The 17,805-nt window shown below is 36.8% G+C and overlaps 1 protein-coding gene across 3 annotated transcripts in view; it reads right to left on the bottom strand.

Moving 5' to 3' along the window:
- Positions 1 to 13,822, bottom strand: part of LOC131979864 (uncharacterized) — a 36,267-nt gene extending 22,445 nt beyond the window's left edge. For 2 of the 3 annotated variants that reach the window (XM_059343926.1, XM_059343925.1), the window contains exons 1-3: positions 10,059 to 10,274; positions 5,052 to 5,213; positions 1,906 to 2,103 (exon numbers count right to left, since the gene is read on the bottom strand). In XM_059343926.1, coding sequence (XP_059199909.1) covers positions 1,906 to 2,103; positions 5,052 to 5,213; positions 10,059 to 10,259 — 561 coding nt within the window. In that variant the 5' untranslated portion in view covers positions 10,260 to 10,274. Of the gene's footprint in view, positions 1 to 1,905; positions 2,104 to 5,051; positions 5,214 to 10,058; positions 10,275 to 13,596 lie in introns of those variants that run through there. The other variant, XM_059343927.1, reaches the window with a different exon arrangement.
- Between the last annotated feature and the right edge of the window lie 3,983 nt (positions 13,823 to 17,805).

Raw genomic sequence — 17,805 nt, forward strand, 5'->3', positions numbered from 1 at the left:
TTGTGACATTCCCTGGTTGTTAATACTTTCTAATGAAAAATAATAGAGAAAGACTCTCTAGATAATGGGTCTCAAATTCGCGGCCGCAGGCCAATTGCGGCCCTCGTGACGATATGTTTTTGGTGTCTTTTTTAAAGTAATTTAGTTTTTTTCTGACATTTTGTATCTTTTTTTGGTAATTTTGTGTCTTTTTTTTATTAATTTAGTTTTTTTCTGTCATTTTGTGTCTTTTTTTTTCAGTAATTTTGTGTCTTTCTTTGGTCATTTTGTGTCTTTTTTAAAGTAATTTAGTTTTTGTCTGTCATTTTGTGTCTTTTTTTTAAACTAATTTAGTGTCTTTTTTTGTTTTTTTTTTGTCTTTTTTAAGTAATTTAGTGTTTTTCTGTCATTTTGTGTCTTTTTTTAGTAATTTTATGTCTTTCTTTGGTCATTTTGTGTCTTTTTTAAATTAATTTAGTTTTTTTCTTTTATTTTGTGTCTTTTTTTTAGTAATTTTCTGTCTTTTTTGGTCATTTTGATACTGCCTCCAGTGGCCCCCAGGTAATTTGAGTTTGAGACCCCTAGATGGAAGTATATATATATATATATATAATATTAATCAGGTCTAATATTACATCTAATTTACAATACCAGGTAGGTAAAATACTGCACCACGTTAACATATTCTCAGCAGACAGCTCGGCAGGATAAAAGGTAAACTACTCCTGGAGCTATTGAAAAGAAGAGATATCCCCTGGTTATCTTTCTTAACCAAACTGTTTGGAGAAAGAAGCTCCTCCCTGAAAAGAAACACTCACAGTGACAGAACGGGAAACAGAAGAATCTGATGGGTCTTCACAGTGGAACATTTTTAGTTATCTTTGGTTGGTAAGTGTAACACGTTTACATGACATATTTTACTGTGTTCAATAATCAGATAGGGACTAAATGAAATCTTTCAGAATAATACACTTCAGATAAAGGTGTTGAATGAGCTCTTACTCTGATTGTAAGTGAATAAAATTATACACATGTGAATGGGTAGGGGTTAATTTTTCTGAATTTTAAACATCCTCCTTTTTCTCCTACAACCACTACTAGTACTCCCTTTATCCAGCAGATCAAACAAAAAAGATTAGACGCCAACATATTAGATTTAGAAGAGAGCACAGGCTGACTCTGATTTAAAAAAAAGAGTGATTCAATTGCACATCGAGACTTATTTAGTTTCTTTTTAAAGCAGCAATACATGGTTTGTCTGAAGATCACAGTATTGGCAGGATTGGTTTCATTCCTACTCAGTGGTGAAATGTAACTAAGTACATTTACTCAAGTACTGTACTTAAGTACAATTTTGAGGTAATTGTACTTTACTTGAGTATTTCCATTTTATGTAACTTTTTACTTCTACTCCATTACATTTTGAGGCAAATATTGTACTTTTTACTCCACTACATTTAGCTGATAGCTTTCAGTTTGTTTAGTTTTCAGTTCGAGATTTAACATAAAAAAATATGATCAATTAAAAGTGATTAGACTTTTTAAAAAAATGTTTTATTAAACCTCCTTACAGTATATTAAGTAGTTAAAATGAGCCCTGTCTTTACAAAATTAAAGCCCTTACATAAATGCATCAGTACAAATAATCTAATAATATATTTGGATTGTATAAAACAATCTGAGTGGGTTCATTCTGCAGAACGAGTACTTTTACTTTTGACACTTTAAGTACTTTATGATGCTGATACTTTTGTACTTTTACTTCAGTAAGTTTTGGATGCAGGACTTTTACTTGTAGTGGAGTAATTTCACGGTGTGGTATTAGTACTTTTACTTAAGTAAAGGATCTGAATACCTCTTCCACCACTGTTCCTACTGTTGCATCAAATATACACACAAAAAGTACACATGCATGTAAACATGTACCTGCAGGATCTCTTCATAGGACTGCTGGATGGAGTCCTGCAGAGGTGTGTTCCTCTCCCCAGCCTCCTCCACCTTCCTCTTGGCCTGCTTCACCTGCTCTCTGAGCTTCCTCAGCCTCCACCTGACTCTGGCCAGCTCCCTCTCATATTCCTCCACCTGGCTCTCCTTCTGCACCTCCTCCGCCTGCAGAGACAGGATCTGGCAAGGAAGGACAGAGAGTCAGCGCAGAAACAATTGCCAGCACGGCTTTCTGTCACATACAATGAACTGCTAAAACGTCCATGATAGAGATAAGGGAACTGTGCAAATAATTACAATTATAAATAAACTGCTGTCTGAAATCAACTTACACACTATATTTGAATGGTAAAGGATGATTTATTTGTAGTAGTTTCTGTTCTGACCATAGATACACTCAGAGGCTGGGTAAGCCTCTTACTGAGTGTGCTGGTTGTTCCTCAAACCAGCTATTCTCAACCTTGGGGTCCCGACCCCAATTGGGGTTGCAAGATGATTTCTGGGGGTCGCCAAATCATTTTGGAAGTCAGCTCTGTCGCCACTGTGTTAAAGTGTTTTTGTGTCATCCAATGTCTTTTTTTTGTGGTCAATTTGTGTCTTTTTTGGTCATTTTGTTTCCTTTTTTTTGGTCATTTTGTGTCTTTTCTGACAAATCCCAAAATAGCAAGTTCTTACTTTCCAAGGAGTCTCTGGTTTGAAGCTGACTGTTACACACTCAGGAGGTCAGAATGGACCTTTAAACTTATAGCAAAGGACTTAGATTAAAGTAACAATACATATAAAAACATATATAAATGCACAGACAGAGAGATGTTTTAGTTGTTGTCTGCTTCATTATTTGTCCAAAATTTGTCGTATCAACTGAGTTTGTATGATCTGAACTGTGAGATTGTGTTCAGTGAACTTACAACATGCATGTTTAATTGGGGGTCACGACTCAAAAAGGTTGAGAACTACTGCCTCAAACAACCATCTTAGCTACTGATGTCATGAACCTCACCACAGTTAAAAGAGATGGTTCTGATGTTTTGAAGCGGGGTTGCTAAGTTATTATCCATAGTCAGTGTATTACCTACAGTAGATGGCTGTTGGCTAGCCCCCAGTTTAAAAAAATCAGCTATGAGTACTGACACAGAAGCTGAACAATGTATTGCTTTGAATGGGTGCTAGGCCTGTCATGATAATATTGATATATCCTGTTTGTTGACTGCATCATTTCAGATGGCACACTGCAAAAAAGATGTGTCTAAAAACAAGATAAAAACACTAAATCTGAGGGAAATGATCTTGCTGCATGAACAGATAATTTCACTTATTTATTATTTTCTATTTCTTAAATTAAGATTATTAAATCTAAGCATGTTGAACGCTTAAAATAAGAAATTAACTCTTAAAACAAGATACATTAAAGCTGCAAGCAGCGATGAACTGGCCCGAGCAGAGTGAGCTGCAATTTATTTTTCTTACCAATGTAAAAAACTTCAGATTTAGAAATGTTAGATCATTTATATTTATATTTCTTATTTTAACCCTCTGGGCTCTGAGCCTATTTTGGTTGCTTTTGAATACTTTTGATTTTGCCCTTCATGTAGCCTACCACATAAAAAATGTTTACTACATCCACATTTGGTATCCATTTTTTCTTCAGCTATATGATCTGACATTATTTTCTCACTTTAACCTACTTTATCAACATATTTAGCCCAAAGATCATTAAATCCGGGTAGAAAAATTATATTACTTACTACAATAAAAAACCACAAATATGTTCAATGAACTGTTTTGGAACTTCAAAATGTAAACATAGGATACAAATATGAACATATAAAAAGGTAAAAAAATGTATATATAATAAAACTACATACAAAAAAGTCCCATAAATCATGTATATTTATAGGCCTTTTCCCTTGTTTGCTGCAACTCTTCAAAACAAACTACGGTATGTGTGAAATTACACAGAGAGCTCCACCAACGCTCAAACATTTCTGCACTATCAAATTAAAACTATCATATCTTTGGTTTTACATGAGCTGGGAATGTAAAACAAAAATTGGGAGAAAGTTGCAAGTCTGTACTTTGGAGTGAAGTTGATAGCAGCGCTCCATGTGACCTCGTTTTTTTGTTAAACGTCACATGATCTGATCAGGACAGCACGATCATGGACCCCAGAGGGTTAAGCGTTCAACATGCTTATTTCTAGATTTAATAATCTTAATTTAAGAAATCTTGTCAAGTGAAATTATCTGTCCATGCAGCAAGATCATTTCCCTCAGATTTAGTGTTTTTATCTTGTTTTTAGACACACCTTTTTTGCAGTGCAGGTTTTCAACACAAATAGTAGTTGGAAAAGACTTTCCTATTTCTTCATCCTATAAATAAAAAAATAGGAGTACTGGTAAATGGACAAACTGGATAAATGAGTACCTGCTATTTTAATATCAGACTGTTATAACTACACTGTAATAAATTATTCTGTAGTCATTTCATTTTACTTAATATATTTGATAAAATGTATTGAATATAAATGCGTCCTTGATTTTGAGGCAGTTGTTTAAGTAACTTTAATATAAAATGTTTGAGATAGAATCTACTTATTTTGATCACATTAAATATAATCTTTATGTGTATGTAATTCTAAATCAAGAGCATTTTGAATGAATCCAACACAATAGAATTAGCCCGTTTTTAATTGACAGGCACTTCCTGTTAAGTTATTAACTCAACGTGTAACCTAGTTAGATTTAATTAATAATATTGCGTACAATCTGTTGCCTCAATTTTATTGAGTAGATATTGTTTATCTTTTTTTACAGTGTATGAAAAAATGACCCTAATACCTATGAGATGTCCTGCTGGGCAAATATCTTTGACATAACTTTTCTATAACTAGATGTAAAGTACACTTACAAACAAAACTAATACTTGGTGATATGTAATTGTCCTTATAATGCTACGGGGTATGCAGTGGCCCTGTATTGGCCGGGTTCTATTTGGAAGTAAAGTGTGAACTGGTTATTAAGAAACATATCAGTGCAGCATCACAGACTGTAACAAAAGCTCCAAAAGAAATGTCTGCCACAGATAAGCTAGCATTTACTTAGATAATGACCGTAGCAGTCCATCATTACCTGTTGACTCTCTTCATAGCACTGCTGTCGAGTTGCCTTTATCTGCTGCACCAGCGTTACTTTGTGTGACTCTAATTTAACCAGAGTCTCCTCCAGCTCCTTGCGGTCCGACTGCTGCTCCTGAAGCTCCAAGTTCTCCACCGCCACTGCATTCTCTAGCTCCTACAATCACACAGGAACACAAACACTTTTTAGGATTTTTTAGGATTTTAGAATTATGTAAATACATATGTGGAGTTATAAAACATGCATGGAGATGTACAAACACACACAAGAACGTTCAGGTTTTGAGATGGGGACAGAAATGTTCTTTCACAACATCCAAATGATCCTATGTATGTCTAATATCTTAAGATTAGTTTAATGTGAACAGAGGGAACCATCCACATACAGTAGTGTTCAAAATAATAGCAGTCCAATATGACTAATCAGATTAATCCAGGTTTTTTTAGTATATTTTATATATTAAGCATATTGCTACATGGCAAACAAGGTATCCTAGAAACAAAAAGTTTGTACAAAATAGTTTCGAGTTTGTAAAGTCAACGGCTGACACTGCTATTTTTTTGAACACACCCCTTTCAACTAATTGCCCAATTGCATAGCCTTAAGAGCTGTATATCACGAATGCTGGGTCTTGTTGGTTTTCTGAGAATCTACTGCACCTACTGGTACCTTGTTTGCCATGTAGCAATACAAAATATACTAAAAACCTGGATTAATCTGGTTAGTCACATTGGACTGCTATTATTTTGAATACTACTGTACATTAAAATGCACCATGTTGGCTCAATATATGTGATTTACATCAGCTAAATAAAATAGTTTGATAAGATATGACTGAACATATTACCCTAGCATTGCTGTTTAGCTTAATTTAGCTCAAAAACTGGAATCACAAAGGTTCTGCTAGCTTAGCTACAAAATAAGTGGAAAATATGTGTTTCAACAACTTTATTCCTGTCTTGTATATTTACAAGTGAGGTCGTCGCCAATCCATTCAAGAGTCAACTTGGAATATATTTTAAGACAATAAATAAACGTTTTCCAGTACAGGGTTCGTACACTTTAGCAGTGGTAAAATTCAAACATTTTTCAAGGACTTTCGAGGTAAATTTTCAAGCTTTTCCAGTATCTCACACCTGTTGTAAGTTGCATGTTTTAGATGAGTACTTACATACTAAAAGAGGGAGATTTCACTTAACCATACCAACAGTGATGGTATTACACTTTTAGGAGGAACGGTCTTCATTTCAGATCTCATTATTTTTTACATTGAACATGTGATTATCTATAGTCTATAGATGGATATAGTCGATTGCAAGAGAAATACAGTAAGAATTTCAAGCATTTACAAGCACTTTATCCAAAATCCAAGCACTTTTTAAGCCTTGAAAATACATAATTTAAATTCAAGCATTTTCAAGGATTTCAAGCACCCGTACGAACCCTGAGTACTGCTACAGCAGTACTTGGGCCCAGGGGAAACATGAGCTGTGGGCCCTCATTGACCCATGATCCCCCCAGTCTCTTTGCATTTAGTATGAATCCTGCTGTCAGTAAGTACCCACCAGGTATGGTACACGCTGCAGATGACAAATGGCAGCTACATCTAACCAGTACTGAGTACTTTATGCTGGAATATTGCCTGCCTTCTGTGGGCAAGATTGGCCAGATTATTTCCGAAGGTATTTCCAAAATATTATCTCCAATAGACAGGACATTAGTGCTTAAATAGAAGAGGAATTGCTCTGCAACGCAGCATAAACAAAAGGTTTTACTTTCTCAGTTAATTAATTACAAATGACTTCCGTGATCCATTGTAAAACTGTGGAATTTCTCCATAAAATGTTCCTATGAACTGTTGGTTATCTGCAGGTGGAGTGATGAAAGCTCCCATGTGATCGTACATAGCTGCACAGCCAATGACATTGTGCCAAACAGGCCTGGAATTTCGTAATTTTAGGGGCAAGGCCACTTGGCCTTTTGTGTTGCCAGGGAACCAAGGCCATGACATAAAACAATGATTTTAAGTCCACGTTCATATTGAAACTAATTTAAGGACTAGCAATGACGCTTCTGAGGAAGATTGGAGTCTCAGTCTAAACTATTAAGCAGGTAAAGAAACATCTCCTTGTAAAGTAAAATGCATCAATCTCATGCTCTTTGACATCTAAATGAGAGCAAACACCTCACATAACATTTTTCACAGTCGAGAGATACTCTATAATGGAATCTTTGTTATCCTATACTGTGTCATTTTTAATTGCTGTCAACATGCTTACCACTAGGACATGGAGCAGCCAGCCAGTGTGGAAAAATAGCTGGCTAGAATTTTTTCCATAAAAATTTTTTTCTTAAAGGAGAATAAAGGTTTTTGTATATTTTATTTAAGGCATCTTATTTTGACGGTCTTCTTGTAAATTCTGTGGTCTATTTCTGTATGGGCCATGGTCCTCGTGGCCCTCGTGAAATTCCTGCCCTGTCCTATAAAAATGAGCCACTGGCAGCAATTAATAATTATTCCTTGAAAATGTAATTTTGTATTCCTTTTTATTAGTCAAACCAAATAAAGGCAATGCTTTTTTATTTAGTTCAGACTAAAAATCTTTCCTAGGAATTAGCCAGTATGTACAGTACATGGGAGAGAAACTTGGCCAACATTGTCAAGAATATAAAGCAGGGATGGGCAACTGGAGGCCCGGGGGCCGCATACGGCCCGCACCCTCACTTGAAGTGGCCCTCAGTACAACTACATGCATTTGAGCATGAAATCTTAAAAGTGCAGGGTAAAAATGCACAAAATTACTTCTTGCAATAAATGCTGGTCTGCTGCTCTTGCACTGAAAAAAATAAATCACAGTAAGTGGTTATTTTTTATTTGCTTCAAACCGTTTGTATTCCTATTTATACTGTTATACACTGCAAATTATTTGGTTCTTTAAATAAAACAAACTTAGATTTAGAAGTGTTAGGTAATTTATCTTGTTTTAAGAGTTAATTTCAAATTTTAAGCGTTCAACATGCTTATTTCTAAGATTTAACAATCTTAATTTAACAATTTAACAATCTTAATTTAAGAAATCTTGTCAAGTGAAATTATCTGTCCATGCAGCAAGATCATTTCCCTCAGATTTAGTGTTTTTATCTTGTTTTAGACACACTTTTTTGCAGTGTACATGCATTTGAGCATGAAATATGTTAAGTTACTGCACTGTAAACATATTTAAAATTGCAGTTTCATCATATCTGGTTAAGTGCACGGTCCTATACGTGGCCCTGTGGTAGTGCCGATGAAAAATTGTGGCCCCCTCCAGCATTTAAGTTGCCCATCCCTGATATAAAGTGATGTACGTGATTTAGTGATGTAGGTGTAGTAGCATGTGACGTGGTTGTGTTGGTTGGTTCGGTTGTTACATATCAAAGTTTAAAAAATGTTTAAATACAGTAACTTTTAACAAGGGACATGAGCAACAATTTCCTGGGAGAAAGTCCTGTGTTTTTCTTTGACCTATCCATCCACATGTGGACTTTGTAGTTCTTCATACTGTGTCACCTGACTTCCTTCTTTGTTCCCGTCATAATTACTATAGCCCACAGAAGTCATTGCAGCCATTTCTTGGGTGAGGATGGTCTGAAATACACATAGGCACTCAAACAAATTGACAATTAATTAGTCAACAAAAAAATATATTTAGCAACACATTTGATAACTGCTTTCTAACTGAAGTTTTCTTCTATCTAATGGAAAAAACAAATGAAAGATCAATCAAATCAAACCTGACATACCAAATGATGGCATTTCTGAGTAGCCTTACATATTCTCAGAATACTAGTGTATGCCATGTAAAGCTAAGACCTATTGTGACAACCTGGTCTCACAGGAATCCGTGATTGTAACATTAGTGTCTCCCGCTGCAACAGAATAATATGTTGATCAGCAAATCAACCTCAGACACAAGGCATGTAATGGGCGAAGGTGTTCAGGATCAGGGAGATTTCAAAATAAAACACAGCGGATCGTCTTTTTCTGGCGAGATCTTCGCCACAAAGTGATTATGTACATTCACTGAGTGAATATTTGGAAAATAACACATATATTTCTTGCTAGAAATGTGATCAAAATCCATTTTTATGCAGAAACTAAGTCAAAATATTGATTTTTTTCACTAAAAATGAGAGAACTGTCCGCCATGTTTTTTGTTCTGACCGCCGGAACCTTAAAAGTCACGTGACTTGGAACAAACCAATAGGAAAAAATATCCATGGAATAGCCACCGGATATGACATTGTAGCGAAATCCGTGTCAGTTTCATGGAAATTTGAGTGATTTTGTGGCTATTCCACGGATTTTGAGTTAAGCAAATCCGTGGCTATTTCACGGATTCCTGTGGGACCATGTTGATTGTGACCATGCCACAAGCCTATAAAGGAGTGAAAAGACTGAAAAACATAAATATATTTAAGAATAGCCATCATGTATATACGTAGATTATAAAAACCGGAACAATAAAGAAATAAAAAAGTGGATTTTGCAATGTCCGGGACAAGGCCATGGCTTTTCAGTTAATAGAGAAATGATCACTGGTAAAATGAGCCCCATCATGTTATTAAACTGTAATGAAATTAATTGAATAACAACAAAGCAGAAAGTGAATCTGGGGCCTACAGGGCTTACAGTGGTCCTTAGGGTGCCAGCTTTGACCAGCTGGTGATCCAGACTGATAACGTGTATCTACAGCTTCATCCAGAATGACTAGTTTTACAGCATCGTAACATCACACTAGAGCATCATGGGAAATGCAGTGATAGAGGAGTCCTAAACTGGAAATACCATGCATACACACACACACACACACACACACACACTCACACATGATTGATGTCTTGTCCACATAATATATATTAACAACAAAGCAACATAAATCACATCTACAGAGATGTTTAAAACTTGACATACACACACAAACATGCACACACCAGCGCTAGGTGCTGCGGTCTTCTTACTCTGATCTCGGTTGCCTTGGCGAGGACTCTCTCATCTGTTTCCACGACGTCTGTGTCCCTGGGAGACGACCAGCAGAAGAGACAAGAGTGTTTAAGGAGGGAGGATAGGGAGCAGTCGTTCTTCCAGTCTGCCTTTCCTGCATCATTCCCTCCTTCCCATGATCCCTCTATTTTTTCCTGCTGCACTGCTGGCTCCTCCATTGCTGCCCTCGCTAGCTGTCGCTACACTGCAGAGGAGGCGGAGCTGCCTCTGTCAATGTGTGTGTGCGTGTGTGTGTGCGTGTGTGTATGTGGGGGGTGATACAGGCAGAATGCACCAATGTGAGAAAGGAAAGAGAGAGGGGGATGAGTCAGAGTCAGAGCAGTAGGGTATGTTTATCCATCCATAGGAGAATGTATTTCCTCTCCTCTAGTCGCCTCCCTTTATCTTCTTTTCTTTTTTTCCTTCTACCACCATGCTGCTACTCTAGTCCTCACACATCTCTCTCCTCCTTCTCTATCCCCTCCTCCCCGACCATCACCATCACTGGCCACTGCAGTATGCATCAGTTTAAACACACACACCCACACACACACACACACACACACACACTGAAAGCAGTGACTAAGCCATTCATAAAAATCCTAGATAGTACAGAGCAGCAGGGTGCAGGCAAATGTTACTAATTAATCAATTATTATTCACAAATGCATTTTAAGGTGAATAATGTATTTGAGGTTGGTGATTTTTACCAATATTGCTTTAGATCATTATTATCAAAATATAATATAAATATATAATATAACAGTAATGCATTTAGTTCATAGAGTGCCTAATCAGACACAGAACCCCGCTGCAAATAAGACGAGGGAAGTAAAAAAAAAAAAAGCTGCATTTATCGTTGTTTAATTTGTGTGCCACTAGGGGGCAGCAGAATGAGCTGTAAACACACCACTGGGCACATGGTTAACAGTAATATGGTGAACATGTTATGCATATATACATACCACATCTGCATAGAGGGCCTGTTGTCAATATATTTATTGTTATATCTTATGATGTCATCATCTGGCAAAGAAAATCCAGGTACAGGCTAGTAGTCATATTCAGATTTTAGTCTAATTTCCTCACTATTGGTAAATGTTACATTTTCAAATTGTAACAGATCATCATAAGCTGTTAAACCTTCTTATCTAAATGAAATATTTGAATATAATTGTATGAACTGTATTACTGTATCTGACTGAATAACATTTTGTGATAGCAAATAGTGAAGTACAGTAGCTTAGCTTTCATAGGACAAATGGACAATGCAAAAAAGGGTGATTTAGAATTATTTTCAACATTATTAACGGATATTGATTTAAACAAATTTAACTACTGAATTGCTTTTAGTATTAAAATGATATTCTGTGGACCAACGACTTGGTAAAAAAAGATTCCAGTATATAATGTACATAGTACACAAACATATTATTTAACTGAGCCAATCAGCCTCATTGGCACCAATACCTGATCTAGCTCTTTGAATAAGTAGAAGCCAGAAATCCAATATAGGTATCGTTGCATCACATAATGTAATTATTTCATATTTTATATTAGAGCAACAGTCTATTGACAAGACCAATAAATCAACTGATATTAAATGACTGCAGATATATGGATTTTGATGTGTTGGCCTTTTTTTTTTTAATTGAAAGGATCCTTATTAAGATTTCTCACTTATGTTATGTTTTTCTGTCTGTTAAAAACATAAATATAATTTGAATATACACTCACTGGCCACTTTATTAGCTAGCAAGGTGTACCTAATGTAGCCCATCTGCTTCAAGGTTGGATGTGTTGTGTGATCAGAGATGCTCTTTGGTTGAAACAAGTGGACATTTGAGTTCCTGTTGTCTTTCTATCATCTGGAACTATTCTCCTCTGACCTCTGACATCTACAAGGCTTTTTGTCTCTCTGGGTATTTCCTCTTTTTCAGACCATTCTCTGTAAACCCTAGAGATGGTTGTTAGGGCAGCAGTTTGTGAAATACTCAGAGCAGCCCACCAATAACCATGTTCAAAGTCACTTCAATCACCTTTCTTCCCGATTCTGATGCTGGCTTTGAACTTCAGCAGCTCATCTTCACCACGTCTACATGCTTAAGGGCCAATGACGTGATCTAACCCAGTGTCAGTTGGTGTAACGATTCATTTTTTCCCATAAAAATGTGATTATATACACAGGAAAATAAATGTGAACTAAAATGAAAAAAATATACAATCCATGTTTACATTGCAACACGATGATATACAGCAAAAATTTACATAATTTGTCAAAACTTTAGAAAAAAGTGGTTGTTTTTGGAATATGTTCTGCTCAATATTGCCGAAATATGTAAATGTAGAAATACTCCCAAAAAAATGAATTTGATATTTTTTAAAATGAAGTAATTATATGTATAAGTCCACTAAATACAATGTAGGTGGATGAAGTATTTAATATTTATCCTTTTTTTTGTGGTGACACCATTTAAGGGCTGGGTGATATATCGATATTAAAAATATATCAATATGTTTTTAAATGTGATATGGAATTAGACCATATCGCATATATCAATATAGTTCAATTTTTTTTCTTTCTTTATATGTAAATGCTTCCCTTACTAGGGTTTGTCATATTTAGTTATTTTGTAATGTTTGTTATTCTTTTCTCATAATAAATATATTTATTTCAGAAAAAAGATTGGCCTATTTTATTTCATAGGCTATTCTTATTTAAGATATTTTTTTCTTTAAATGTGCACTTTATGGAGCTTTGATTTTCATAAAAAGGTTATCCTGTTGTAATACAGTATTTATGTTCACTAAAATAAACGGTTTCAATAAAACTACTTGTGACATGTCATATTTGACTTTGACTGAACATTTGCTCTCACTTTGCGCTAAAAATATTGGGATATATATCGTTTATTGATACTCAGCCTAAATATATCGGGATATGACTTTTGGTCCATATCGCCCAGCCCTACACCATTTGACATCTTGCCAACCCCCATTTGTCACTGACCCTTAAATGTAATGATTTGCTGCCATGTGATTGGCTGAGAAGATATTTGCTATAACGAGTATTTAGTGGCCTGTGAGTGTATTTCCTTATCAGATCTTTTCAGCTATCAATATCTTTACTTGTATCAAATTATTAGTATCAGACAGGCTATATTTCATAATATATTATTTGTATGTAATTTTATATACTTTACAAAATTTGATCTGCAACTTAGCCTAACGTCTATCTAATGTTATATGGTATAATGTAGTCTAGTAAAACTACAAGAGTTACCAAATGTTGTTTGAGTTGCAGCATGGGAACAGCCCAAGCAGGAGGAACAGCGAGTTGGTTACTACCCAGCACAGTAAAGAGATATTTGGCGCACACATCCCATACATACTAGACTAATAGGTTACTCCCATTTACATGTTTAAGACCAATATCATGGTTTTATCTAAAGGTTAAAATGAACTAGTGCATCTAGAGACTGATGGTTAGTGAAAGAGGGTTTAACGGGTATTTACCCTTCATCCTTCGGGTTTCTCGCTCTCTGTGTCCTCAGGCAGTCCAGAATAAAACGCATCATTACTGCAGTGCTCGGGCTCTCATCATCTGACTGTCAGGAGACGGGACCAGGTCTGGACTGGTGCAGCAGAGCACTAGATCTATCAGATCAACTCTCAGCTTCCTCTCTCTTAACTAGAGACCGTAACCAGGGAAGTGGAGAGGAGAGCCGAGAGCTGACAGGACAGTCAGAGCGGCGACACGCACCAACACAAGCACCACTTCCTGTCCAACCTTTCAACATAAGACTGGGCGTGTGGCTGAGTATTAAGCCTACTTGGTAGCACATACAACACCATAGTCCAGGGGTAGGCAACCTTTTCCATGAAAAGAGACAATTTTAGCCAAAAAAACAGAAAGAAAAATCCCTCTGGAGCCGCATCTTTGAGCCTTATAATCAGGGCCAGATTAACACTTTGCTGTATCCCAGGCAACAATATTCAAGGGCCCCACCATCACGACCCCAGAATCACCATGATCTGGCAAAATATAGAATGAATTACAGTAATATACAGTTAATATACTTAATAGATCAATAACTATCTGTCATCAATTATTTTAGATGTACAGATGTGCAAACTCAATGTACATAGATAATAATAAATAAAAAAAATAAAATAATAATAATACATTTTATTTGGAAGGCGCCTTTCTTGGCACTCAAGAATACCGTACAAAAAGATAGAAAAAGATAGGGAAGGAAGTGTCCTCAATTTTCACAAAAAAAATAAGTAAGCAACCACTTTCAAAGCATCCAATATTTATTTAACAACACTTATTCCGAGCAGCACAAATGTATTGAATTGATAGAGCCATTACAGAGGAGGACAATACACAAACAAGAATCAAGAATCTACAATCAAGTAGCATTTTGGTCCTCAACTCATTTTAAACAGAAATCACCCTGAAATCACCTCAAAATGCATTGTTGAGCAATGACTCCGATGGACAGTTAACATATATAACGTATAGAGATAACCAGATATTTTGCTTGTGCCCACACTGCCCACGGCCCTTTAGAGGTCGTGGGCCCCTGGCCAAATGCCCAATTGCCCATATGGTTAATCTGGACTTGCTTATAATGAAAGTAATTTGCTAATTTCTCGCTGCAAATCAAGCAAATCACTCATCGTGAAGCACTGGTAGTGAATGTAAACAAATCTGCATTTTATGCTAGCTATTTTGGGCAAAAATTTAGAGGACAGGGCAAAGGGCCAGATGGTCATAGGCTATGATGCACATTTAAGTCGACTAAAATATATATATTTTTTCCTGTCCGTAGGGTACATATTTTTACAATTGGAGAATGTAAGAATCATTACAACAATGTGGATAAAACTGTAGACAAATTTCATATCGTTTTTTTTTTGTCAAAGCAAGAGCGAGCCACTGCAGATGGCCTGAAGAGCCACATGTTGCACACCCCTGCCATAGTCCTACTCGACAGACAACAAATATAATGCATTATGTAGTATTTTTGTCCGCTCAACATGGGGTTTCACAGTTCTCGCCACTCAAATAGCTTGCTTTTATTTTGAAGGGCTATCCGAAGTGTTTCCGGTATGAGACTGTATCCGTGCTCTGCTTGTCGCAGCTCTCAGGCTGTCTGCCGCATCTATGTGGTGTGGTCGCTCTATAAAAACTAATTGCATAATCATTTATCCAGATGGGAAATAATCCATAGGCTACTATTGATGGAGGACAAACGCGCTCACTGTTACAGTCACCGTGTCAGTCCTTTGGTGTCCTTTAGCCCACACCAGGGACATGTCCCCAACACTTCATTAAATTACAAATTTTGTCGCCATCATTTTGTGCAAAAATGCAAAAATGAAGCTCGCACCTAGAAATGTACGAACAGATGAAAAGTGTTTGAGAAAGGCTGATTTGCACTTTAAGAGAACGATGCAATAGGCTAAATATTGAAGAAAGAAAAATAGGCTACATTGTCCAAAAATATGCTTAATGTAAGCTAAAACAAACAAAAATACCAAGCCTACTGTCTCTTCAGTGATCCAGTCCATACAGAAATGTAATATATGATGTATATTATATATAGAATGATGTTTCTATATATGTTACATCCTCTGGATATATGAAAATATAGGTTCATATGTGAAATATCCATATTAAAGTTTGTATATGTACCTTTATTAAAATTATCTAGATGGTGAATTTTTAAATGGTTTTGTATGTTGCAACCATAATTGTTATATATTGTTATATATATTTTCATTCACAAGCTTATGGAAACAGCTTAAACACAAAAAATTCAGTACTTTACATATTCTATACATGTTTAATGCAATTGGTGAAGGATGTGGGTGAAATGGGTGAGGGGAGAGAAGCAGGTGAGGTTGCATTTAAAGTAGCAGGTGAACTAGAGGAGGTAGGTGAACCGGGTGAGGCTGTAGGTGAGGCTGTGGGTGAGGCTATAGGTGAGGCTATAGGTGAGGCTGTGGGTGAGGCTATAGGTGAGGCTGTAGGTGAGGCTGTAGGTGAGGCTGGTGAGGTGAATGAGGTAGGTAAAGTAACAGGTGAGCCTTGTGAAGAATTTGAGGTCGCTGTCCAGTGTGAAGCAGGTTAAGAGGGAGAAGTAGGTGAGGTGACAGGTGAGTCAGGTGAAACACAATTAGCAGGTGAGCTGTGTGAGGGAAGCACAGTAGCTGAGGCTAAAGAGATGGAGGCCTGTGAGGCTGAGTGTGAGGCTGAATGTAGAAATCTTATTTTTATTTATTTATTTCATTGTTTTTATTCTGTTTTTTTTTAATTATAGTTTAGTAGTTTTAAAATTGTGTCCTAATGGACTCAAACTGAACCCACAGCACTTACTCTTGCTATGTTTCTTGACTTCATCCTTGTTGTGTTGTATTAACTCTCATTTGTATGTCGCTTTGGATAAAAGCGTCTGCTAAATTACACTGTAGAATTTTAATTGTACTGAAAATGAGATTTTAGATCGTAACCATGCAGAGCCTCATCCAGTATCCCAGCATGCCTTGAGGCAGCTGGTCTCCTCCCATGGCCTGGTGGACGTGTGGAGAAGGATGCACACAGGCTGCAGACAGTATACATGGTCCCACGTTAGCGAAAACAGAATCTCCTCGGCTAGACTAGATTGGTTTTATGTTTTAAGCACAGAATCAGTGCTGTGAAAATGAGTAGAATTTTACCAGTTGGTTTTACTGATCATTCTCTGGTTTTTGTATCGTTTTCATAAGAAATATTTTATCCAAAAGCGCCTATTGGCAATTTAACTTGGTTTTAATTATTGATAAATCTTTCAAGGAGGCTTTAAGCTTTTTTGGAACGATTTTAAACAGAGAAAAGGCGAGTTTGTCAGTCTGAGGCAATGGTTGGACCATGGAAAGGTTCAAATTACGCTTTTATGTCAGCAGTACACGCTCAATGTCACAGGCGATTGATATTGTGGATCTCGAGTGTGAAAGTGAGTCCACAGGAAATCGAGGATATTTTGAAATCCTCAAGACTAAAAAGTCTTGCGCTGGTCCGGTCGCGGGTTCAAAACATTAAGGAGATGGATGCTCCATCTAGCTACTTCTTTGGACTAGAGAAGAGACAAGTGCAGAGGAGACAAATTCACTCTCTGTTCTCTGAGACGGGGCCAGAGCTGACAGAACCAGGCCTGATAAGGAAAAGAGCTGTTTAGTTTTACGCCTCACTATTCAAAAGTGAATTAAAAGAAAATGAGGAACTCATGGAAGAGGTCTGTGGTAGACTGCCTCAATTACCTGAAGAGACCAATTCACAGCTGGATAGGCCACTGACTCCACAGGAGCTCTATGCTGCACTGCAGAGCATGCACGGGCTCCAGGCTCCAGGCATTGACGGCCTTACTGTGAAGTTTTATAAGGCATTCTGGGACATCTTGGCCCACGACATTTTAGATATTTTTAACGAAAGCTTGGTGTCGGGGTCACTGCCTTTCTCATGTCGGAGAGCCATAATCACCCTCTTGCCAAAGAAAGGGAACTTGCAAGACATCAAAAACTGGCGCCCTATCTCTCTCCTCTGCACAGACTATAAAATAATGTCCAAAGTCTTGGCCAATAGGTTGAGAGGAGCCATGGAGCAGATTCTCCACCGGGACCAGACATACTGTGTGCCCGGCAGGTCCATGGTAGATAATATCTACCTCATTCGGGATG

This window comes from Centropristis striata, chromosome 11 (genome assembly GCF_030273125.1).
Source record: "Centropristis striata isolate RG_2023a ecotype Rhode Island chromosome 11, C.striata_1.0, whole genome shotgun sequence".
NCBI lineage: Eukaryota > Metazoa > Chordata > Actinopteri > Perciformes > Serranidae > Centropristis > Centropristis striata.